Source organism: Cryptomeria japonica, chromosome 3, assembly GCF_030272615.1.
Source record: "Cryptomeria japonica chromosome 3, Sugi_1.0, whole genome shotgun sequence".
Classification (NCBI taxonomy): domain Eukaryota; kingdom Viridiplantae; phylum Streptophyta; class Pinopsida; order Cupressales; family Cupressaceae; genus Cryptomeria; species Cryptomeria japonica.
In genome coordinates, this window is record NC_081407.1 from 229083863 (window position 1) to 229110915 (window position 27053).

Here is a 27053-nt window from a genome sequence, read left to right on the forward strand (position 1 = left end):
TCATCTATTGCAGTCAATAACCCCATGTTCGCCCGAAACTCAGGCATATACATAATATATCATAATCCCATGGCCTCAATTGTTGCTCTATCCTCCAATGTCAACTTTGGTCGTAATCCCTGAGTTGAAGGAAATCTCTCGTGTGACTTTAGCATAGGTAGGTACTCCTACATCCAAGTAAATCAATTGTGTCAATTCCTAGTAGTACTCCTTGTTTGTCACAAAGTGCTTCTTTTTTATCCCAGTGCTTATATCTATCATATGGAACTCTATCCTAGTAGTACTCCATGTTCATCACATTATATTTCTTTTATCTTATCTTTTAGGGCACCTACTTGAGTGTATCCTCTTGAGTAGCTTATCCAATTGACAATGTATGTTCTATCACAAAATTGTCAATTTCAGCCTAATCCAATTGACAACATATGTTCTATCATAGAATTGTCAATTTCTTATGGTACTCCCTGTTTATCACAAAGTGCCTCACTCTATCCTATCCTAGGGCCTCTACTTGAGTGTATCTTCTTGAGTAGTTTCTTGATTGGCAACGTATGTTCTACCATAGAATTGTTAATCCTAGCCCTATCTGTTATCCTAGTCTTCCCTAGAGGACCTGTTTGAGTGTATCCTCTTAGCATCTTATCCAATCGACAACGTATGTTTATCACAAAACTATCAATCTAACCTTGAAGACATAAACGTGCATTCATGACACAAACACACTTAAATACTACACAAGTGTTCCTACATTTCACAGGCATGCCTAAAACACATAGACGTGCCTCTGTTCTGCATAGATGCGCCTGTCTTGCACAGACGCGCCTTTCCTGCACAGACGCGCCTTTCCTGCACAGACGCACCTGAATTTCACAAACATGCTCGCATTTGTCATAGACACCTTTCCAATCATAAACGCGTCTACACTCGCCATAGACGTGCCTAACCTACCCAAGCATGCCTTACCATCTTTTGCCCTGCTTGACAAGTTTTTTTTGACATACCTAATCTCCATTTATTGACCTACTTAACATGCATTTATGACCACAATTAATGCAACAAGGTACAAGGAGGTTTTGTGGTACTCACTGGCTCTTCTGCATCTGCTGGCCTCTGATATCGATGAATATGATCGAAACTATGCACCAATGCCATCGCCGCTAACTGCTCTCTGCTCTCTCTGCACTCTGATCTCTTAGGTGTGTGGATGACAATGAGGATGTTTTCCCTTGTAGTCTATCTTATAGACTACCCTAGCCCTAGTTTCCCAAGTCAGTCTTTTTTATCCCATGACTCTGTCACTCTATCATATCTTGTCAATCCTTTCTAGCCTTTCTTTCTTATCGAGAGATTGTCTGCGATCTTTTCAGACATTTTCATCCAATCTCTCGAGGGGGCATATCATTCCCATCTTGGGGCAACTTTGTATCAGTTCATCTTATCTTCTTTGAAACAACGTGACAAGCTACATTGTCTCAAAGAGGGGCAAAATGTAGACACCTAAAATTGTCCTATCTAATTAAATAAATATTTTTATTTATTTAATTATTTAAGCCTAAGTCTTCTGTTAATTAAATAAATATTTATTTATTTAATTAATTCATTTATCCTTTTCTAGCCTTTTTCCTCATTTAAATAAATAATTTTATTTATTTAATTGATCCCATTTACTCTATTAATTAAATAAATCCTTATTTATTTAATTAATTCATTAGCCTTTTCTACCCATGACACATGCGATTCATCTCTTAATTCCTACACTACCTACCCTCTCATTATTTTCTTAATTTCTTCTACCTACCCTTTAATCCTAGCCGACCATTTATCTTTAACACCTCTTAATATTATCCCTCCATTTCCTAAAGTGTCTTCTATATAAGAGGATGCTTCTTTCATTATCAATCTCCTAAGCATTCTAATCAATCTTATGCAATCAAGCCTTTTTTGCGATCAAGCTATCAACCACATTTTCCGTTCTTTGTTGAGCTCTTGTGCACACATAAAATCTGAGAGCAAATATATCAAGTGATATCAATGGAGATAGGAAGAATGGATATTCAAACCCTAGTGGACATGTGATGGTATCATTTTTTTTATTTTGTTGATTTACATTGTCTTAGGTAATCTTCATATGTTATGGTGGATCTTTGTTGTTGTTAGGCTAGGGTTTTGTGGTTGAATTCATTTAGTCTTTCAATATTGTTGTTTCCATTATTCACTTTTCACCATAGACATATATAATGAGATCAATCTAATCACACCATTATAAAATATAAGAAAAATCATGCACTTTCAAAAAAAGACACCCAAAAACATTATTGTAGGAGCAATAAAGGAGCCTCATGAGTTCCAAAATGAGAACTGCTTAGCAACACTTAGGAGAATATGCAATTTCTTTAAAAAAGGAAAAAATTAAAAACAAATTGCACCACTACGAAGAACATGAAATTCTACCCCAAATAAAAATATTGTTTGCAAAAAGGAAGTCTTAAGCCCAAGTTATGGTCTTATGTTGTTTGCTTGCAAAATTAAAAACACAAATGGTGAAGTGGTAGGTTAGAGAGAGGTGCTTATTGATGTCACCTTGATATCATGTTGACATCAACAACCACTAGTGTATGAAGTATGCTTTTGCATTAACAAAATATTCTCTTGCCTGTTGTTGGAAAAAATCTTAGAATATTCTTGCCAAAATATTCGTTGAGGTTGGTGGGCAAGTGTGGTCAACACTAGTGAATCTACATCCAACATGTGGCATGACAAGCATAGTTACTACTTTCTTGTGTAGGCCTCTATGTCAATTTTTTAAGTTTTAAATATATAATTTTCAAATTAAAATTTTTGAATAATTTTTTTAGTTTTAAATCAAATAAATATTTAAAATTTGAATTTTTTTACTCAATATGTGCCCTTTTTATTGTCAACAATGACATAGGCATTAATATCTAATTGTACGACAATATGATGGGGCGAGGGGTGAAGTTTTCTGTCATCATCATGTGCCCTCTAATTATAATAATTCGATAGTTGTTTGTGGGATTTTTGGGCCTTTTGAGCATGATGGGAGGGTCAATTTTGGCCCAAAGTGCTCCAAAATAGTAGCTACCTTTTAGATTTGGCAACCAGCTCTTAGCTTCAAACCCTCATAGATCTAGCCTTCGATAGTCGATTTGCATGAAACAAAAGGCAATCCCTCTAAATCCAGTGGTGAGCTTAAATTTGCATTACCAAACTCTAACTTTGACTTGCAATGTAAAACCACATAGAGAAACCCCCAAATCTAATATTTCTATCAAGTTTTTTTATTCTCTAGAATCATCATTCGATGCTAGAGAAGACCATACTCAATTTTTCAAGATTAGATTTGTAGCTTAGATCTCTCAAATTTAATTAACAAGAAGCAATCCCACAAGCTTTGCTACCATGTAAGAGTTGGTATATAATGATCTATAGCATGTAAGATTGGTTGAATATTATAGCCACCCAAGATCTAGGCACATCATGAAAGTAGAATCTGAGAGATCAACAATGAGAGAATGATGTTATTCTACTAAAGGATGTAAATTATAGATTATAGTGGACTTAAGAAAATTACAAAGGTAACCCCTTGGTTATATATGTCAAGGTGAACATAGGATTGCATAAGGTTATGACAGGTTTCTTAATCTTATGGCTTGAGACAACTAACATGATAACCTAAGAAATAAGAAGTAAATGTGATAGGATAAGATCACATGACAACTATGTTGGCAATTGATATTGTGGGTCACAAATCCCACCGTGGTTTTTCCTCTTTGAGGTTTTCCACATATAAATTTTGTGTGTTATGGTGTTCATTTATGTGGATGGTTTATTTGCTTCATGTTATATGTTTATATGTTTATCAGTTTATATGTGTATGGTATAAAAGAATAAAATCTTGTCTTACCGACAAAACACTGATTCACCCCCCCTCTCGGTGTTCTTGGATCCCAACAATTGGTATCAGATCCTGGTACCTCGGGATAAGTTTAACAACTTGAGGAAGATCCTGAAACCAGAATCTTTGAACATGGCTATGGAGAAGCAACCTAAGATGGCTCTTGAGGATTGTGATGCTGAAAGGATGAAGAACTTGAAATTGCAAGAAGAATTGAATTCTGCAAATGAGTTTATTCTTATCCTGCAAGAAAGGTTATCATCATCTCAAGCCAAGAGAAAATAACTTTTTCAAAACCCGGATGATGAGGAGAAGAATGCACTTAAGGAACAATGTCAGAAACTAAGTCAAACAAACATGCTCATGAAGAATGAAATGCAAGATCTGACTATGAGGTTATCAAAAGATATTGAGGATGGAAAGAAGAAGGAAGATAATCTTGTTAAATCTCTAAAAAACAAATTTGATGAATGTGGCAGATTGACTCATGAGAATAATCTATTGAGAATTGATTTGGCACACTCCCAGAACAATGAACAAGAACTTGAAAGACAAATAACTACTCTGAGAGATTATCTAACTACTGCAAGTGAGTATAAAGAGAAATTCAGGATTAGTGTTGCATAATTGGATGACTTATTGAAAAGACAAAGATAGATTGATGATTCTAGAGGACTTGAATTTGTACAAGGTGAAAGCTCCAGTATTGCAAATGAAGATCAAACAACCGGTATGCAGAACTCATCAGAACAGAGGAAACGGGTAAGGCAATCTAATGATTATAAATTCAATGGTAGATGTTTTGTTTGCAATAAATTTGGGCATATGGCTAAACAAAGTAGAAATAAAGAAAATCAAAACTACAATTCTGTTCCCCGTCAATGCATAAATTACAAGAAATATGGTCATAGATCAGAAGATTGCAAAATGAATGTTAAATGTCATGCATGTGGAAAGTTTGGACATTTTTCTAATCATTGTAGGTCAAGCAATGACACCGGATTTGTCAAAGCAATTCAGAAAAAACAATGTTACATGTTATGCATGCAACAAAATAGGTCATATTGCTAAATACTGCAGAAGCAAGACTCAACCGGTTAGCAATATAAAGATAATGAGAAAAGAAAGAAGAAGGTAGATGAAATACAAAAAGATCACACCAAGAGATGGGTTAGAAAATCTGAAGAACCAAGTGGAGATGGATCTACACTGGTAGAACATGGTATTCATCCACTGACAGAAAATGCCATTAGTAACTAAGATATAAGCCTTAGGGGTTGGCAAAGTCATTGCAAAATCCTTCATATTACCCCGGAGGAGATCTGGAAGAGATTTGGAGAGCTATGTTCATCATTGATGAAGGTTCACCCGACACAAGACTGTGAAATTGACATCCTTAGGGTTGTTCGAGAAGCATTAAATTACAGAGAAAGATTAGGGTTTTATTCGCTGATAAAAAGGGTAAGTGAATTCATTTTCACTCACCGAGCATTCAAGCATTCAGAGTGTATAGAAGATGAATTTCAGGGGAATTAAGAGCAAGCAAAGGCATTCTGAAAGGATTTCGAGCAAAAACAGTCAATCTTCCACCGATGTTCACATTTAGGTATTCTTCGAAATGGCATCTGGATCTTCAACTCCTACTTTCATTGCAAATCTCACCATTATCGAAGTCAAGGATAGGTTAAGGCCCATATTCAAGGAGGTTCCCGAAATTGCTAAGAAGGAAGACTCTACGGGAGCATTTTCTAGGGTTCTTGACAGCGTGATGTATGTTGAAGACATAAGGGCATACATTCACTGCACCCTAGAGGATATAGGCACAAAGGACATCAAAAGCATGTATCAATCCGTGATACTGGGAGACTCCGGAACCATCAAAATGAAATACAAAGCAATTGAGGATTTAGGGTTAACCAGTATTCTATACATATTGAAATTCAAGGATGAAGTTATCAGATACGTTCTGAGCAGGGTTCACAATGATTTTATCTAGCTGGATAGGCCTTACATGATCACTAAGGAGGCTATTCAAGCAGTCATCGGCTTACCCAAAGTCGGACAAGAACCTGGAAAGAAAATTTCCAACACAGAGGTCGAGAAACTCATCGGTGCAACTCCTGATAGCAAATCAATGAGGAAATGAAAAGATGCATAGATGTTGCAAATAGGACAATTTTCAGTAGTAAACCTCGACAAATAAGCCTGATGATGGGCAGACTTCATGATGTGATAAATGAGACCAGTAAGGGTTGGACCAAATTCTTCCAGAAGAATCCTGATCTTCTCACATCTCATGAAGAATTTGTTAACGCTACATCTTCCACCATTCCTGACAAATCAAAAGGGAAAGGTATTTTGGGTAGTTCAACTCCAATTTTGACTACATGTGTAGTAACTATAGACATACAAACACAACCAACAGTAAAGGAGAGTGTACAGTCCATACCGACTGAAACTATTTTTGAGCAAGGAAATGTACAAGATACTGTAAATACTGTGGATAATACTCCACCCGCAGTAATTGACACTGCACCAAGTGGCGAAGCCACCGGTGCAAAAGAGGTTTTAGAGGATAAGGTTGTTAGGGTTTCAAGTAGATCCAAAGCAAATATGAACTAACAATTATATGCAGATTTAAATACAAAAGATAAAGAAATAAAACAAGACACAGATAACACAAAGATTTAACGTGGTTCACCCAGAATGGGTTACGTCCACCATACACAGTCGTCCAATCTTTCTTATTATCCAGCAAAAAATAGTATATCAACCTTACAATGCCTTAAGCATCCTAGCCGCTTATAACATGTGTTTTTAGGGCAACAAACAAAGTCGGCCTTTTTATCAACGAAAAACGGCAAAAAAAAATTTCTCGGGGGCTGCCGCCCCCAAACCCCTGCCCGGCCCTGGACCCTGACGAGGATACGTGCTGAGTGTATGGTACTTTGCTGATCAGTCGCCACATTTCAAAAATCTCCCACTTGGAGACTGATCAGGCTCCACACCAAACAATCTCCCACTTGGAGACTGATACTACACGACACCACTATACATGCAACATTCGCTGGATAAAACACTAGGACTTGACTGGTATAAATTCCACAATTATCAATCAAGAAGACCAACAGAAACTGATGAAGAAATCAACTTCTCCTGTGGAACTGCCTTTGTGAACATATCAGCAGGATTCTCACTTGTGTGAATCTTCTCAAGCCGTAACTGACCCTCCTCCAAAATAGTCCCGAAGAAGTGGTACCTGAGCTGAATGTGCTTTGTCCTTGAATGAAAAGCAGAGTTCTTTGCAAGATGAATGGCACTCTGGCTATCAGTATACAATGGGCTATCCTCTTGTGTCTGACCCAATTCCTTTAGAAAACATTGCAACCAAATCATCTCTTTGCTGGCTTTTGTAGCAGCAACATACTCAACTTCAGTGGTTGAAAGTGCAACAACCTTTTGCAACCTAGAAATCCAACTGACTGCAGTTCCCCCTATAGTAAAAACATACCCTGTAGTACTCCTCCATGAATCAATATCACCCGCTAGATCAGAGTCAACAAATCCACTTAGAGTAGCATTAGATCCTTTGAAACATAATGCCTTCGTAGTAGTTCCTTTTAAATACCGAAGAATCCATTTCACAGCATTCCAATGTTCCATACCCGGATTACTCATAAACCTGCTCACAACTCCCACTACATGTGCAATATCTGGCATTGTGCATACCATTGCATACATCAGACAGCCAATAGCTGATGAATACGGGATGTTAGACATTTTATTAACCTCTTCCTGTGCCTTTGGGCACATCTCCTTAGTCAATTTGAAATGACTAGCCAAAGGTGTACTAACTGCTTTTGCATCCTGCATGTTAAATCTTTTCAACACCTTCTTTATATACTCACTTTGGGACAAATTCAAGGTTCTATTTTTCCTGTCCTGTGTAATCCTCATACTGAGAATTTGCTTAGCCGCACCCAAATCCTTCATAGCAAATGACCTGGCTAATTTATGTTTAAGATCATTTATATGTTGCATGTTAGACCCAACAACAAGCATGTCATCAACATAAAGCAACAGGATAGTATAACTGCCATTATCAAAGCTCTTAAAATATACACAATGATCAGAATGACATCTATGATAACCGTGTTCAGCCATGAAACTATCAAATTTTAAATACAATTGTCGGGGTGCTTGCTTTAGGCCATACAGACTTTTCTTCAACCTGCACACCAAGTTCTCCTTACCTTTGACCTCATATCCCTGTGGTTGCAACATGTAAATTTCCTCTTCCAAATCTCCATGGAGAAAAGTTGTTTTGACATCTAATTGTTCAAGATGTAAATCATCTGCAGCCACAAGACTAAGTACAGTTCTAATTGAAATCATTTTTACAACTGGAGAAAATATTTCATCATAATCTATACCCTTTTTTTGTGCAAAACCTTTTACCACAACTCTGGCCTTATATCTTTTCTGACCTCGTTCCTCCTCCTTCAACCGATAAACCCATTTGTTAGGCAAGGCTCTTTTTTCTGCAGGTAAAGGGACTAAGTCCCAAGTCTTATTTTTCATCAAGGAGTCCATCTCCTCTTTCATGCCTAGTTCCCACTGTTGTTTGGCATCTACCTGCATTGCTTCTTCATATTCTTTTGATTCACCATAATCCGTTAATAAAATAGAATACAAAGAAGGAGAAAATCTTTCAGGGGGTCTACTTGTCCTTGTAGAACGTCTAACACTTGCAAGAGTTTATGGGACAATCTGTTGTTGTTGAGCATCAGGTACCTGTGACATTTCATTTTCAGGAATCTCATCCAACACCACATATTCTTGTTTGTCATGTTCATGCTTCTTTTCCTGCATCTATTCTTTATACATAACCTTCTCATTGAATATAACATCTCTACTTCTAATTATTTTCTTATTTTCAAAATCCCATAACTGATAGCCATATTCATCTATCCCATATCCAATGAAGGTACATTTATGAGATTTAGCATCAAGCTTGGTTCTGTTTTCTTTATCAACATGGACAAAAGCTTCGCAACCAAAAGTTTTTAGAAAAGAATAATTTACCTTTTTACCAGTCCATGCCTCCTCTGGAATACCACCATCCAAAGGGGTTGAAGGTCCTCTATTTATCAAATAGACAGCAGTATGTACAACATCTGCCCAAAAATGTAAGGGCAATCCAACATGAAATCTCATGCTCCTCGCACGTTCCATAATAGTCCTATTCATTCTCTCTGACACACCATTTTCCTGTGGAGTTCCTGGAACTGTCTTCTGCTTTCGAATCCCATTTAAGGAATAGTAATCTTCAAATGCTTTGCTGCAACACTCACCTCCATTATCCGATCTGAGACACTTCAACTTTTTTCCTGTCTCATTCTCAACCAAAGCTTTCCATTTCTTAAAAGTTTCAAAAACATCTAATTTTTGTTTTAGGAAATATACCCATGTTTTTCTAGTTGAGTCATCAATAAAAATAACATAATAACAAGAGCCACCAAGAGATGATACCTGAGCCGGTCCCCATACATCTGAATGTACAAGCTCTAACTTCTCACTCTTCTTCTCTCTCCCAACCTTGAGAAATCTGACTCTTTTCTGTTTACCATAAACACAGTTTTCACAGAACTCTAAATCAATCTTCTTTAGTCCTGGCAATAGATTTTTGGAGTGAAGGATTTTCATCCCTTTCTCACTCATGTGCCCAATCCTATGGTGCCACATTATCGAATTTGTTCTTGCAACATTTATTGTTGTTGTCCCTGCAGTAGCTTTATTTGTAGCAGCTAAGGTAGAGTAAGTGTTACCAGTACACAGATATAATGTGCCTACCTTCGTACCTTTAGCTACTACTAATGATCCTTTAGTGACCTTCCACATACTGTCTAAGAAGGCAACTATGCAACCTTCACTACCTAGTTGCCCTGCAGAAATTAAATTTCTTCTTAAATTAGGAACATGTCTTACCTCTTGCAGAAACCAGTCATTACCATTCTGCAACTTGATCTTTATCTTTCCTTTTCCAACAATTTGACAGGGCTCATCATCACCCAAATATACTTGTCCAAAATCACCTTGAACATAATCTAGAAAATATTTTCTATGGGGTGTAGCATGAAATGAAGCCCCAGAATCTATTACCCAGGAATCATTAACATTATTCAAACATAAGATTAAAGCATCTTGTAAAGTATTACTTGCAATATTAGCTTCCTTACTGTCATTTTCATTTTGTCTCCTTCTTTGTTTTTCCGAGACCAACAGTCTTTCTTTAGATGACCAGGCTTTCCGCAGTACCAGCAATCTTTCTTTCCTCTAGATTGAGAGTGTCCTTTCTTTGACTTCCGTCGTGACTTCTCATTCACAGGGCCTTTTCCTCTTTCCTTTGATCTTCCTCTATTCTTCACATTCAAAACACTACCCGATGATGTTGAAGTCTCACCTGTGCTTTTCCTTTGCATTTCCTCGCTTAGGATAACACCAACAATATCATCAAATACCAAAGTATTTTTACCAGAGACAGAGTTACTTACAGCCATAACCAAGCTATTCCAGCTTTCTGGCAAAGAACATAAAATCGAGAGAGCCCTAACCTCTTCTGCAAAGGTAATTTTTACCGAAGACAATTGACTAGTAAGTGTATTAAATTCATTTAAGTGCTCCGCTACAGATCCTCCCTCACTCATTTTCAAATTAAACAAATGCTTCATAAGAAATACCTTATTCGAAGCCGAAGGTTTCTCATACAACTTAGCCAATGTTGCCATCAAATCTACAGTCGTTTTTGCTTCTGCTATATTGAATGCTATAGACGATGCAAGGCACAATCGAATGGATCCCAGTGCCTTTCTATCTAAAATGTCCCACTCTTCATCTGATATTGTGGTCGGTTTCTTTACCTTTCCTTCCAATGGCCACCACAAATCCTTTTGATACAGGTAATCCTCCATCTGCATTTTCCATAACTGATAATTCTGGCCATTAAACTTTTCGACCTTGAATTTGGAATCCTCCATTGCTCCCACTCAAATCTGAAAGTCCTGCCAATTTACAGAAAACCTCGCTCTGATACCAATTGTTAGGGTTTCAAGCAGATCCAAAGCAAATATGAACTAACAATTATATACAGCTTTAAATACAAAAGATAAAGAAATAAAACAAGACACAGATAACACAAAGATTTAACGTGGTTCACCCAGAATGGGTTACGTCCACCATACACAGCCGTCCAATCTTTCTTATTATCCAGCAAAAAATAGTACATCAACCTTACAATGCCTTAAGCATCCCAGCCGCTTATAACATGCGTTTTTAGGGCAACAAACAAAGTTGGCCTTTTTATCAACGAAAAATGGCAAAAAAAAATTTCTCGGGGGTTGCCACCCCCGAACCCCCGCTTTTCTCGGGGCCTACCGCCCTCAAACCCTTGCCCGACCCCGGACCCCTGCGAGGATACGTGCTGAGTGTACAGTACTTTGCTGATCAGTCGCCACATTTCAACAAAGGTAAAGGAAGCTGAATCTATATCGACAGTTAAAACTGATTCCCTGGCAAAGGTTTTGGCAATTGACACTTCTCATGTTGAGAAAAAATCCGTCACTGAGATGAGTCCCACTGAGTTAATGACGATGGCTACTCAGAAACTATTAAAGGAGGGTACTGTAGACAAAAGAATAATTGATCAATCAGTTATAGTATTGCACAAATTGACACCTGATTGTCAGATTGAAGATGGAGCAAGCCCTTCCGGCAAGCTCAAGACTCTAATAGAACATATTTCTAACAATTTTCAATCCCTGAGGCAGATTGCAGACCGATAGGATCTAGAAAGATTCACTATAGCTAAAAGAGCAACCTTTGACCAGATAATAGAGACAGAGAAAAAAAATTGAGGCCAAACTCATTCTTATTGAGAATTGTTTAAAACAAGGTACAAATATCTACAGAGTGTGTTGTAACATAGGGATTCTTACAGCTAATGTAGATAGCAAATTAAAGAAGTTACATGATAAGGTAGCTAGTGTTGCAAACTCTTTTGATGGATTAACCGCACTGACCATATTTGTTGATGGACAAATTTTGTCCTTGGAGAACCAAATTTTGATTTTGAGAAGGAGAGAGATAAAGTCATTAGGAGAGCAAGAAATCTTAGAGGATTGGTGAGTCCCAAATTGGATTCACTGGGTGTTCATTAGAGAGAATGCATGGACATGATTACTAAACCCACACTGACATAATTCAAGGAGAAGGAAACACTTGCCCACTTATTAAGTGGACTCCATATCTGACACCTTCAAAACCAGCTGGGATACATATCTTCAGTTATTGAATAAGGCTTACCCAGAAATTTTGAAATTGGTTAAACTCCAGTGAAATTAACAGTATTCATTTATTCTTTTGTTCTGAATTCTTTCAATTTTTTCACCGGTCTTTGGCATTGATGCCAAAGGGGGAGTATGTATATATGTGAAAAATATCAGAAAAATCAGACAGGATCACATGGGAAGGATATCGGGATATCGGAAGGAGTGTATTGCTCAAGGGGAGCATATTTCAGATTGAACTGACAGGGAATCTATTTTTCACATGAGTATTGCCATCAATGCCAAAGGGGGAGATTGTTGGAAATTGACACTCATTGGACTCATTTTGTTATCATTGATGGCAACAAGATTAGATGGAAGTCATATACCGACAGACACCGACTTTGGAGCATTCAGACTGACACCGACACCGACACCGACACCAACACTGACATCAACACCGACACCGACGCCGATGCCAACACCGACATCAATTTTTGAAGGAAGCCGACATCAAGGGAGATTTATTTAGTAAATCATTTTGTAATTATTGTCGAGGCCGACATTGAATATATTTTGTAATGCATTGTAATTCGACATACAAAACATTATTTGTAATGGGTATATAGGTCAGGCTGCTAGGTCATTTTGAAGTGTGATAATGATATGACATAGGATGCGACATAGGAGAACATAGCAGAACTGTATAATGCGAAGTATATGCATGTAGATCATTTGTGTAGTCACATAAATCTGTCCATTTTAATTAAATGAATATTTTGTATTTATTTGATTAAAAATCCACTAGCCATCAATTAATTAAATTAATATTTAATTAATTCATCCCCAAACATTCTTCTATTAATTAAATAAATTATTCAATTTATTTTAATTAATTCATTAAATCAAATTCCCATCAATTAAATAAATAAAATCAATTTATTTAATTAAATCCCCCTTTTCCTCTTTTAAATAAATTAACATTTATTTAAATCATTTTAAAACCCCCCCCACTTGCATTTTCCTACAAATGCAACTTGCACACATTTATTGAAATAAATGAATTTTTATTTTAATAAAATCCTATTTTCCCTCACCCACCAAATCCACTTGCAAAATCTAATCCCCTTCTAGATTCTTCTAACCCCTTCCTGATTAGCCTAATCCATCCCCTAATTATTGTCACATTCCTAAGCAAAATGGAGTCACTTCTCAAAGACTCCAAAGTCTTTGAAAAGCATTTAATGCTTTGTGTGTTCAACCAATTAACCCCCCAAAGTCTTCCAAGACCACTAATGGCTCTTACATGACCATTTATGGCTCTTACATAACCATTTATGGTTATTTCAATCTTGTCTCCCCAAACATTTATTGTTTTGACCATATTCATCCATTTCACATTTGCACAAGAGTTTATCCATTTGATAAAAGCTTTATTCTTTGAATAAAGAGTTTATTCATTCAACCAACCTTGACTCAAAATCCCAAGGTCATATCAGGCATTTAATGCTTATTCCCTCTCCTCTCAACCTATCTCACATTGACACTTGTCATCCTGGGATTGGGTTGAAAGCCCTCACATGGATTTGAAATCATTCAATCCTGACCCTTGTTGAGATTACTCAATCTCAACCATCCATTGCTCCATTTTTCCTATAAATAGAGCCCATTCCTTCATAATCCAGATCCTGAAAACTTGTAAGCATTTAGACTATAGCCATTTTAGAGAGCATTTAGCATAGCATAACTAAATCTTGTCTTTTTGGTTAAAATACTTCATTTTAGCATTAAAATAGCTTTTCATTTCATATTTAGAGCTATTCTATAAATCTCAATCCTCCATAAGCATCCATAGTGCAAAAAGCTGCTGAGAGCTACACTATTTTGGAACTTGGAGAGGAGAGGAACAAGGGAGAAGGAACTAAGAGTATGTTAGGAGGTATTTGGAGATGCCTCATCATGTTTGCTTTGATAGTTAAATATGCTTGCATGCTTTTAGTCTCTCTTTTGGTATGCCTTTTTAGATTAGTTTTCGATTGACTAACACTAATGGTTTGTGTGTTTTTGTTTTTGTGGATCTTGGACTAATCTTGTGCCATTTAGGAGGGCATCAATTTGTATGCGAATGTTATATCATGCAATGATTTGTAGATATCTTGGAAAACATTCTTGAAGGAGAAGAGATACTGGTAGTAGTGTTCAGGGTTTATGGACCAATACAGAGAAGAGCTAGAACTGAAACTCTATTTGGCATATCAGATGCATTTTTGAGTTCAGTTTTATTGTTTTAATTCAATGGAAGCTTGTAGTCAGCAAGACTCTTTAGTGATGAGCAATATGCTCTAGGCAGTGTGCCTTCCTGTATGTGTAGGCCCCCATTATATGTAATATCCGTTCATATGGATAGTGAATTGATATTGTGGGTCACAAATCCCACCATGGTTTTTCCTCTTTAAGGTTTTCCGCATATAAATTCTGTGTGTTATGGTGTTCATTCATGTGGATGGTTTATTTGCTTCATGTTATATGTTTATATGCTAATCGGTTTATATGTGTATGGTATAAAAGGATAAAATCTTGTGTTACTAACAAAACACTGATTCACCCCCCCCCCCCCCCCTCTCAGTGTTCTTGGATCCCAACAAACTAATATTTCTAAAAAGATTCTTAGGAACTATTTGTGTACCCTAGGTAAACTTAAGTAACATGGTGATTAGGACCTAGGCGTTGAGTATGCTAGGTAAAATACCCATTTCACATTGAAGTAGTCTTATGAAGAGTCTTCTAACAACAAACTTGTAGAAAAGAGTAAAAAAAAATACATTAAAAAGGCTAAAAAGATCCTTGCAAGTAATTGGTGTTAATACCAAAGAGTCAAAACTTGGAAATGTGAAAAATAAAATATAGGCACATTGTTTCATTAAGCACATGCATATTGTAAGTGAACATATGCAAATACATCAAAATAAATTTATAGAGATGAAAAAATGTTGTTCTAAATGTATATACACTACTCCATTTTAAACATGGTAGACTTAAAAATAAGTAAGCTACTCAAAAAGGAAAAAAATACTAAAGTAATTACAAAAATGTTAAAATATAACAAATTGAACAAAAAATGCATGCACCACTACTAAGTGTGTATGTGTTATGAGTGTTGTAGGTGTGTTATGAAATGAGACGATTATGTTCATAAATTTGAATTTCTAATTATGCATGAGCTATGCCCATGTGTACATGCATTATAGAGGTTGTAGGTGGGCTACTTTGCTAAACACATGCTTTGAAAAAAAGCGTTTAGGGTTTGACATGTGAAAGTTATAAATACACTATAGATTATTTCACATACATTCTTTGATAGTCTCTAGATGCATCAAATTAGGATTGATAAGAAAACCCTAATAAATCTAAAATAAATTCTTAAAAAACACTTAAAAATGATAAGGGTTAGCTTGACACACTGTCCCATCAAGCTTGATAGAATGTGAGCACCAAAATATAGCATTATAACTGATAAGAAGCACCACACAATACAAATTCTATCCTATATTAAGTACTACACCTAGGATTAGAGGTAAAATGATGTAAAAAATTAATAAAACACTATCAAGCTCACACCATCACAAACCTTTGATGACCATACTGTTGAAATGTGGCGACTGATCAGCAAAGTACTGTACACTCAGCACGTATCCTCGTCGGGGTCCGGGGCTGGGCCGGGCCTTGGGCAGGGGTTCGGGGGCGGCAGCCCCTGAGAAAATTTTTTTTGCCGTTTTTGTTGATGAAAACCGACATTGTAATAAAACCCTAAAAAAGCCAACTTTGTTTGTTGCCCTAAAAACGCATGTTATAAGCGGTTGGGATGTTTAAGGCATGGTAAGGTTGATGTACTATTTTTTGCTGGATAATAAGAAAGATTGGACGGCTGTGTATGGTGGACGTAACCCATTCTAGGTGAACCACGTAAAATCTTTGTGTTATCTGTGTCCTGTTTTGTTTCTTTATCTTTTGTATTTAAATCTGCATATAATTGTTAGTTCATATTTGCTTCAGATCTGCTTGAAACCCTAACAATTGGTATCAGAGCGAGGTTTTCTGTAAATTGGCAGGACTTTCAGATTTGAGTGGGAGCAATGGAGGATTCCAAATTCAAGGTCGAAAAGTTTAACGGCCAGAATTATCAGTTATGGAAAATGCAGATGGAGGATTACCTGTATCAAAAGGATTTGTGGCGGCCATTGGAAGGAAAGGCAAAGAAACTGACCACAATATCAGATGAAGAGTGGGACATTTTAGATAGAAAGACACTGGGATCCATTCGATTGTGCCTTGCGTCGTCTGTAGCATTCAATATAACAGAAGCAAAAACGACTGTAGATTTGATGGCAACATTGGCTAAGCTGTATGAGAAACCCTCGGCTTCTAATAAGGTATTTCTTATGAAGCGTTTGTTTAATTTGAAAATGAGGGAGGGAGGATCTGTAGCGGAGCACTTAAATGAATTTAATACAATTACCAGTCAATTGTCTTCGGTAAAAATTACCTTTACAGAAGAGGTTAGGGCTCTCTTGATTTTATGTTCTTTGCCAGAAAGTTGGAATAGCTTGGTTATGACTGTAAGCAACTCTGTCTCTAGTAAAAATACTTTGGTATTTGATGATATTGTTGGTGTTATCCTAAGCGAGGAAATGCGGAGGAAAAGCACAGGTGAGACTCCAACATCATCGGGTAGTGTTTTGAATGTGGAGAACAGAGGAAGATCAAAGGAAAGAGGAAAAGGCCCTGGGAATGAGAAGTCACGAGGGAAGTCAAAGAAAGGACACTCTCAATCTAGAGGAAAGAAAGATTGCTGGTACTGCGAAAAGCCTGGTCATCTAAAGAAAGACTGTTGGTCTCAGAAAAACAAAGAAAGAGACAAAAATGAAAATGACAGTAAGGAAGCTAATATTGCAAGTAATACTTTACAAGATGCTTTAATCTTATGTTTGGATAATGTTAATGATTCCTGGGTAATAGATTCTGGGGCTTCATTTCATGCTACACCCCATAGAAAATATTTTCTAGATTATGTTCAAGGTGATTTTGGACAGGTATATTTGGGTGATGATGAGCCTTGTCAAATTGTTGGAAAAGGAAAGATAAAGATCAAGTTGCAGAATGGTAATGACTAGTTTCTGCAGGAGGTAAGACATGTTCCTAATTTAAGAAGAAATTTAATTTCTGCAGGGCAACTAGGTAGTGAAGGTTGCATAGTTACCTTCTCAGACAGTATGTGGAAGGTCACTAAAGGATCGTTAGTAGTAGCTAAAGGTGCGAAGGTAGGCACATTATATCTGTGTACTGGTAACACTTACTCTACCTTAGCTGCTACAGATAAAGTTACTGCAGGGACAACAACAATAAATGTTGCAAGAACAGATTCGATAATGTGGCACCATAGGCTTGGGCACATGAGTGAGAAAGGGATGAAAATCCTTCACTCCAAAAATCTATTGCCCGGACTAAAGAAGATTGATTTAGAGTTCTGTGAAAATTGTGTTTATGGTAAACAGAAAAGAGTTAGATTTCTCAAGGTTGGGAAAGAGAAGAAGAGTGAGAAGTTAGAGCTTGTACATTCAGATGTATGGGGACTAGCTCAGGTATCATCTCTTGGTGGCTCTTGTTATTATGTTATTTTTATTGATGACTCAACTAGAAAAATATGGGTATATTTCCTAAAACAAAAATCAGATGTTTTTGAAACTTTTAAGAAATGGAAAGCTTTGGTTGAGAATGAGACAGGAAAAAAGTTGAAGTGTCTCAGATCGGATAATGGAGGTGAGTATTGCAGCAAAGCATTTGAAGATTACTCTTCCTTAAATGGGATTTGAAAGCAGAAGACAGTTCCAGGAACTCCACAGGAAAATGGTGTGTCAGAGAGAATGAATAGGACCATCATGGAACGTGCGAGGAGCATGAGATTGCATGCTGGATTGCCCTTACATTTTTGGGTAGATGTTGTACATACTGCTGTCTATTTGATAAATAGAGGACCTTCAACCCCTTTGGATGGTGGTATTCCAGAGGAGGCATGGACTGGTAAAAAGGTAAATTATTCTTTTCTAAAAACTTTTGGTTGCGAAGCTTTTGTCCATGTTGATAAAGAAAACAGAACCAAGCTTGATGCTAAATCTCAAAAATGTACCTTCATTGGATATGGGATAGATGAATATGGCTATCGGTTATGGGATTTTGAAAATAAGAAAATAATTAGAAGTAGAGATGTTATATTCAATGAGAAGGTTATGTATAAAGAATAGATGCAGGAAAAGAAGCATGAACAGGACAAACAAGAATATGTGGTGTTGGATGAGATTCCTGAAAATGAAATGCCACAGGTACCTGATGCTCAGCAACAACAGATTGTCCCACAAACTCCTGCAAGTGTTAGACGTTCTACGAGGACAAGTAGACCCCCTGAAAGATTTTCTCCTTCTTTGTATTCTATTTTATTAACAGATTCTGGTGAACCAAAAGAATATGAAGAAGCTATGCAGGTGGATGCCAAACAATAGTGGCAGCTAGGCATGAAAGAGGAGATGGACTCCCTGATGAAAAATAAGACTTGGGACTTAGTCCCTTTACCTGCAGAAAAAAGAGCCTTGCCTAACAAATGGGTTTATCGACTGAAGGAGGAGGAAGGAGGTCAGAAAAGATATAAGGCCAGACTTGTGGTAAAAGGTTTTGCACAGAAAAAGGGTATAGATTATGATGAAATATTTTCTCCAGTTGTAAAAATGACTTCAATTAGAACTGTACTTAGTCTTGTGGCTGGAGATGATTTACATCTTGAACAATTAGATGTCAAAACAGCTTTTCTCCATGGAGATTTGGAGGAGGAAATTTACATGTTGCAACCACAGGGATATGAGGTCAAAGGTAAGGAGAACTTGGTGTGCAGGTTGAAGAAAAGTCTGTATGGCCTAAAGCAAGCACCCCGACAATGGTATTTAAAATTTGATAGTTTCATGGCTGAACACGGTTATCATAGATGTCATTCTTATCATTGTGTATATTTTAAGAGATTTGATAATGGCAGTTATATTATCCTCTTGCTTTATGTTGATGACATGCTTGTTGCTGGGTCTAACATGCAACATATAAATGATCTTAAACATAAATTAGCCAGGTCATTTGCTATGAAGGATTTGGGTGCAGCTAAGCAAATTCTCGGTATGAGGATTACACGGGACAAGAAAAATAGAACCTTGAATTTGTCCCAAAGTGAGTATATAAAGAAGGTGTTGAAAAGATTTAACATGCAGGATGCAAAAGCAGTTAGTACACCTTTGGCTAGTCATTTCAAATTGACTAAGGAGATGTGCCCAAAGGCACAGGAAGAGGTTAATAAAATGTCTAACATCCCGTATTCATCAGCTATTGGCAGTCTGATGTATGCAATGGTATGCACAAGGCCAGATATTGCACATGCAATGGGAGTTGTGAGCAGGTTTATGAGTAATCCGGGTATGGAACATTGGAATGCTGTGAAATGGATTCTTCGGTATTTGAAAGGAACTACTACGAAGGCATTATGTTTCAAAGGATCTAATGCTGCTCTAAGTGGATTTGTTGACTTTGATTTGGCGGGTGATATTGATTCACGGAGGAGTACTACAGGGTATGTTTTTACTATAGGGGGAACTGCAGTCAGTTGGATTTCTAGGCTGCAAAAGGTTGTTGCACTTTCAACCACTGAAGCTGAGTATGTTGCAGCTATAGAAGCCAACAAAGAGATGATTTGGTTGCAATGTTTTCTGAAGGAATTGGGTCAGACACAAGAGGATAGCCCATTGTATACTGATAGCTAGAGTGCCATTCATCTTGCGAAGAACTCTGCTTTTCATTCAAGGACAAAGCACATTCAGCTCAGGTACCACTTCATCCGGACTATTTTGGAGGAGGGTCAGTTACGGCTTGAGAAGATTCACACAAGTGAGAATCCTGCCGATATGTTCACAAAGGCAGTTCCACAAGAGAAGCTGATTTCTTCATTAGTTTCTGTTGGTCTTCTTGATTGATAATTGTGGAATTTATACCAGTCAAGTCCTAGTGTTTTATCCAGCAGATGTTGCATGTACAGTGGTGTCGTGTAGTATCAGTCTCCAAGTGGGAGATTGTTCGGTGTGGAGCCTTATCAGTCTCCAAGTGGGAGATTGTTCGGTGTGGAGCCTGATCAGTCTCCAAGTGGGAGATTGTTGAAATGTGGCGACTGATCAGCAAAGTACTGTACACTGGGTCCGGGGCCAGGCAGGGGTTCGGGGGCGGCAGCCCCCAAGAAAATTTTTTTTGCCGTTTTTGTTGATGAAAACCGACATTGTAATAAAACCCTAAAAAGGCCGACTTTGTTTGTTGCCCTAAAAATGCATGTTATAAGCGACTGGGATGTTTAAGGCATGGTAAAGTTGATGTACTATTTTTTGCTGGATAATAAGAAAGATTGGACGGCTGTGTATGGTGGACGTAACCCATTTTGGGTGAACTACGTTAAATCTCTGTGTTATCTGTGTCCTGTTTTGTTTCTTTATCTTTTGTATTTAAATCTGCATATAATTGTTAGTTCATATTTGCTTCGGATCTACTTGAAACCCTAACACATACATGATTTCACCAAGTGGTTGTTGTATGCTAAAGTAGAGTGTGGGTGCCCAATCTTGTAACATTACTTTGTGCATCCAAATGTTTTCCTTGACAATGACTTGGGAGCGATTCAATTTATATATTTTGAGTTGATTGAATGGATGTATTAGATGGAATCTCATGAGATAGAGGGCTAAGGTCAATTCCCATATAGGAGAAAGGGAGAGGATGACAAGTGACATGATGTGATTGGTGCACATTATTAGGGCAAGGATGGAGGATGAATGAAAGATGAAGATTTGATCAAATCCAGATGGATTGTGAAGATTGAAAAGATACTTTTTGGAGCCTTGTGCACTTGGAGCCTTGTGAAAGGTTGACCTTTTGATTACTTTAATATTTTTTGGATAAATTTGAAAATGATTAATTAATGAGTAAAAAATTTATTTTGTTTAACAAATGACAAGGGAGAATCTAGAGAAATTAAATATATATTTGTCTAATTTACAATTTAATTTATTGGAGAATGTTGGGGAAATGACTGGCTTAATTAAATAAATATAATTTATTCACCCAAGGTGGAAATATTAGAAGAAAATGTTTAATGAGTTGAATTAATGAATAAATATGTATAATTTATTTAATTAATGTTGAAGCAATGTTAGATGAATTAATTAATTAGTTAGAATGCATTTAATTAGTGTAAAAAAATATTTTTAAAAAGTTAAATAATTTATTAGAACATATTTTAATTAATATTATAAGAATCTTTGGCTTAGGCCTGTTATCTAAAAAGAAAAACACAAACATTATAAGAATCATTTGAATGCTTACAATAATTTTAGTTTTTTTATTTTTATTTTTATTCATTTATTTTAATTTTTTATTATTAAATGATAATTTATTGTTAAATATTCATATGAACATTATATTTATTCACGAGATTCTTATTTTGTCTTTTTAATTTCATAGGAGTATTGTGTGGATTCGTCCATTAGCTTGAACAATTGGTAAGGTTGTGCTAAGGCTTTGGGTTTTTCTTATGTAGGTCAAAAGTTCAATTCTTGTTGGTCGGGTTTGATTGGGTTGTTTGAGGTCGTCCTCACTGACCTTGAGGGAATTAAGGGAAGCATACCAGTACCCATTATAGCTAACTTCATGCACCCACAGATTCTAAACTATAAATTGGATTTTAACAATTGTTTTTGGGTTCTCTACATGCGACTTAACTACTTATAACTAATGTGTTGGCTATTGGGTAGTAATGATGCATGCCTAATGTGTTGGCTATTGGGTAGTAATGATGCATGCTGTGGGATCCATTATGCACACAAGGGTAAAATAGATTTCATGGTGTCGCCCAATATCTTCTTATTGTCAATACGTAAGTATGTATGCCCTAGTAGTCGTGCACTACGGGTACTAATAAATGTGCACAAATGAACTAATCATGATCCAAAAATGTTAAAAAATAAATGACTATTCATACACATGAAATTTTTTGATGAACTTTTAATTTTTTATTAATTTTTTAAAAATTAATAATTAGAAAATTAGATATACAAAGAATGTTCGATTATTGAAACTATAACAATTTCTAATGTTCTCACCAAATTGAAAAAAAAGTAGGAAGTCCCCGCCTGGGACGTCTCAAAGATTCGATCAATAATTTCGGTCGCCAACTAATCTTTAAATTCATTGCATTTGAACAAATATTGTCTGCCGTAACATTTTCAAAGTAATAATAATCCCATCCTTCCATTTGCAAGAAGGGACAAAATACAACGAATTTTACGGTCATAAAAAATAGCCTCTAGTTTTAGCCTTATCGCCTTTCTACATTGTCTTTATGTAAAATGTTTGTCCCATTCTTTTCTTTCCCACCTTTGTCCACATTCTTTCAGATTGCCTGCGCGCGGCAGCCTGAAGCCTGAAAACCCTCGATCCCAAACCCTCCTATTTTGATCCCCATCATTATTTTCACTATGTGCTCTGAATCTGAGCCATCCCCTCCTTTAATGGCGGTCACTACACAACAAAGGTAAGACTACGCACACAGACTCTCTCTATATCTGTGTCGCTACTGTTCAAGGGTTTTGTCAATTGTCTAAGGATTTGTGCTAATGCTCTTGTGATTTCGTTTCTGTTTTACCCTATTTATGAGCAGGAATTCTGATCCTCCTCCTAATCCTCTAGCTGTTCAGCCATTTTCGTTGCGGAAAATGAGCTGCAATGGCTGCAGGGTCCTGCGCAAGGGTTGCAGTGATGATTGCGTTCTACGACAAAGTTTGCAGTGGATCGAGAGCCCGCAATCGCAAGCCAATGCTACGGTTTTTGTTGCCAAGTTCTTCGGTCGCGCGGGGCTCATGACCTTCATTCAAGGCGTCTATGAGACCGAACGCCCCGGTAAGACTAATCAAATGTCTGAAAAAAGAGAGGATTTTACTGTATTTGGACTGTAAATCGCCATTTATTTGTTTATTGTTGTAGAAAGAAGTTTCTGAATTGTGATGGAAGAGAACTAGCTATTACAATGGCTCAGTTGTAGAGCGGCCCAACATTTCATTGGGAGATTATCTTAGGTCAGAGTCCATAGCAAACTACACTGCTGATTTTTAAATCACTAAATTGACCTCCTTTGGCATCTGGTCGTTTTAATTTATATATAAATTTCAACGAAGTGCGGTAGAATAGAAGCAGCTATAATAGTTGTTCAGTTGCAAAAGAGGCTCTTGATTCCATATGGAATTTAACAAATTTTGCCTTATATTAAATTCGTGCAGTTTTCACAGTTCATGAATATATGTGTGGAGATTTCTGGGTTAAACTGGGAATTTTTTTATTAATGTTGCAGATCATGATTTCACGATCCATCATGAAAATGAAATATTAAATATTAGAAAGCAAAGATGAAAGAGTAGCAATAGACTGACGTGACTTTTTTAATTGGGTAAATTGGCCCTTTCTTTTTTATTAATTTCGACAAAGGTCCAAGAAGCTTGCAACAGGCAGATTCAAAAATTGAATGTTCTGTATCAAAATTACAACGGAATTCCTTATGTGAAGATTACTCGTTAACAAGTTCTTTGGGATTTGAATCTGAACCTCCGGCGTCAGCTCATGTAAATTCACAAATCTCTAATTTTTATTATTGATCTTCCCTTTGTGGTTCTCGGTCAAGCTTATTTCAATTGGCGATTTCTGTATCTCAAACTAAACTGGTGCTTAAGCAATTTAAACATTCTCTTTGGAATGATTCTTGATCCTTTAAATAAACGACATTGAGATTTAAATTTAGTGTTTCGAATGAAAGTGTATTTCAACTTACAATTTGAATTTAGGGCTTTACAGTAATGAAAGCCTGCTGAAGATTCTAGCGGCTGACAATCTGTGCTTAGAGTTTTATACCAATGGAAACTTGGTTGAGCTTATTTGAGGTGACAATATCTTAATTTTATTGTTATCTTTCTTGCCTTAAGCTATACTTATGGCTTGCTCATCTAACCCTAAATTTTATAAATCCTTTTCAAAGATCAAATTTTTCCAATTTCGAATTGCTATTCCAACAATCAGCATATCTACGAAAGATTTAAACTTGCCACTGTGCAGTCAAAGCTCTGTAAATTTCGATGAAGATTTGTAAAATTTACCGCCCTTTTTTCCGTCTTTTGACATTTGTGGGGGTTTTTGTCTTGCAGCTCTGTTCAAATCTCTGTTATATGAAGCATGCGGAAGAACAATAAACCCTGTACATGGAGCCGTCGGTTTACTGTGGACCGGAAAATGGCATATTTGCCAGGCAGCAGTTCAGAAAGTTCTCAACGGAGGCAACCTGGAGCGGCCCCCTACGCCAACGAATTTTCCGTCAAATGACACAAACAGAGCCATTGTTTCCATCTCACCCTCAACGGACACCAATGGGGCTGCCGCTGCCCCAAGTTTCTCGTCAGTTGGCGCAAATAAAGCCATTGTTCTCAGTCTACCCTTGAGAGACTCCAATGGAGTCGCCGTGCCAAATTTCTCGTCAATTGACGGGAATAAAGCCACCGGTTCCAATTTACCTCCAAGAAACACTTATGGAGTCGCCGTGCCAAGTTTACCGTCAATTGACGCAAATAAAACCACTGTTCCCACCTTACCCCCCATCGACACCAGTGGAGTCGCCGTGCCAAGTTTCTCGTCAATTGACGGAAACAAAGCCATTGTTCCCACTTTACCCTCAAGCGACGCCTATGCCCTCGCCATGCCAATTTTCTCGTCAATTGACGCTGTTGAATCTCGGCCACAAGAGGGCAACACCTCGCAGGAAAAATTTGACATCCATAGACGTACAGGCATTCCAGAATTCTCCGTCCTTGACAATCAAGGAGCCTGCAAAAGACCAACTGATGACGATCTCTCCAAACTCTACGAGCTTGGCAAGGCCGTCACGACGGTAAACCGCAGAGTTCGTCAAAGAACAGAGGAGGGAAACAATATTGCTGTCGCCAACATTGACGGAAGCAATATTGCCGGCAACAATGATGCCATTCAAAATATCGGCCAGGTCATTAACGACGGAAATCTTACCGGCGGGAATATCAACGCCGCAGATGTTACGTCAACAACTGGGAGTGGGCAGCAGCAGAACGCGGGCGGTGACGTGAAACTGGATTTAAGCTTGAACTGCCAGTCTAAGTTGTCAAATTTGAAGCAACAGAGGATTTCAAGTCCGTCGGGTAATTCTGTCAATTCCGAAGGCTCCGTCAATAGACAGCTTCCAGGCCCTTTACCAGAGTCGCCACAGAAACTTCTGGACCTCCTTTGAGCTAAAAAGTTTGCAGTCACCTGTCAAAATCTCTGCACATTATTTAAATCCATAGGTCTTCATTTTTGTAAAGTGGGTACAGATAATCTGTTTGGCTTTTTCGTGCTGCATCTCTAATTTAAATCAGAAAGCCAGGCCATGAGATGACTGGAAAAGAAGAGAGTCAGTGAAATACGGTAAAACATGTTACGCTTCGGTGGCGATCGTGGAAATCAGGAACGGAGAGGCCCACCATCCACGTAAGTTTTTTTTGTGGCACACCATCTATTTCGGCCCATCTGCTATGCCCTAGGTGGATTGATTTAACCACGATGAATCAAGTTCAAAATTTGGGATGCTGATGTAATATTTTTATACCCTTTAACATTTGAAATTTAGATGTGTTCAATTGATTCTTTTTACTTCAAACAACTTAAATTAGGGTTTTCTTTAAAAATATATATTACTTTAATATGAATTTTAAATTAATTTAGTTTTGAGTTAGTTCATAATTTTTAATAGGAAAATTTGAAAATTTGGGATTTAGTCTTTGGAAGCATGACATTTAGAGATTTGAACCAGAGTTGGAAATGGGATATTTGGAGATGGGATAGGATAATGTCATTTACACACACACATATATATTTAGTCTTGGAAGCATGACATTTAGAGATTTGAACCAAAGTTGGAAATGGTGGGTTTCAGCTACAATATTTGGACATTGGATAGGATAATGTCATTTACTAACTCATATATTTATAAAGATGACTTAATCATTACAAGTCTAACATATAAGAAAAATTATTTAAAAGAATGATTTCAACATACAACAATCATAAGCAATATTTTTAATGTCAAATTTTTATATGAGAAAAAATATAAATTTAACACATTCTATGGTGGATTTAAGAAGTAGGTTTATAATCATATTACATTCAAAGATGGGTTAGGACCAAGATAATGCCATTTACCAACTTTCATATAAAAAATGTCATCTCAAACAATAATCAATAGATAAGATGAGGACAAGTCCAACTACAAGAAAAAAGATGATAAAATATCATTTTCAACATACACCAATCATAAGCAATATTTTTAATGATATGTAAAAAAATTATATAAGAAAAAACATAAATTTAATAATTTCTTGAGTAAAATAAGGACATAAAAAAATGAGGTTAGCTTTTATATATTATTATATTGTGTTGTGTAACAATGTTTTGATGTTTATAATCTTCTAAGGATAAAGAAAAATCTTTGCTTGGGACATAGGTCCTTGATTGTATTCTCAAAATTTCAATCACTAACAAATTTCCAACTCGAGCGAGTAGCTTTTAAAAAGTGTAAATTATACTAATCTACATTACATTAGCACATATAATGCCCACTATTTTCATGGTAAAATTTT

General features: G+C 36.8%; 1 protein-coding gene across 1 annotated transcript; it reads left to right on the plus strand.

The window, feature by feature from the left end:
• Positions 1–22640: 22640 nt before the first annotated feature.
• Positions 22641–26058, plus strand: LOC131075445 (uncharacterized). The gene is made up of 3 exons (XM_058012293.2): positions 22641–22900; positions 23027–23265; positions 24558–26058. The coding sequence occupies exons 1-3, from the start codon at positions 22845–22847 to the stop codon at positions 25664–25666; spliced, it is 1404 nt and encodes a 467-aa protein (XP_057868276.2). The 5' UTR covers positions 22641–22844; the 3' UTR covers positions 25667–26058.
• Positions 26059–27053: the final 995 nt, after the last annotated feature.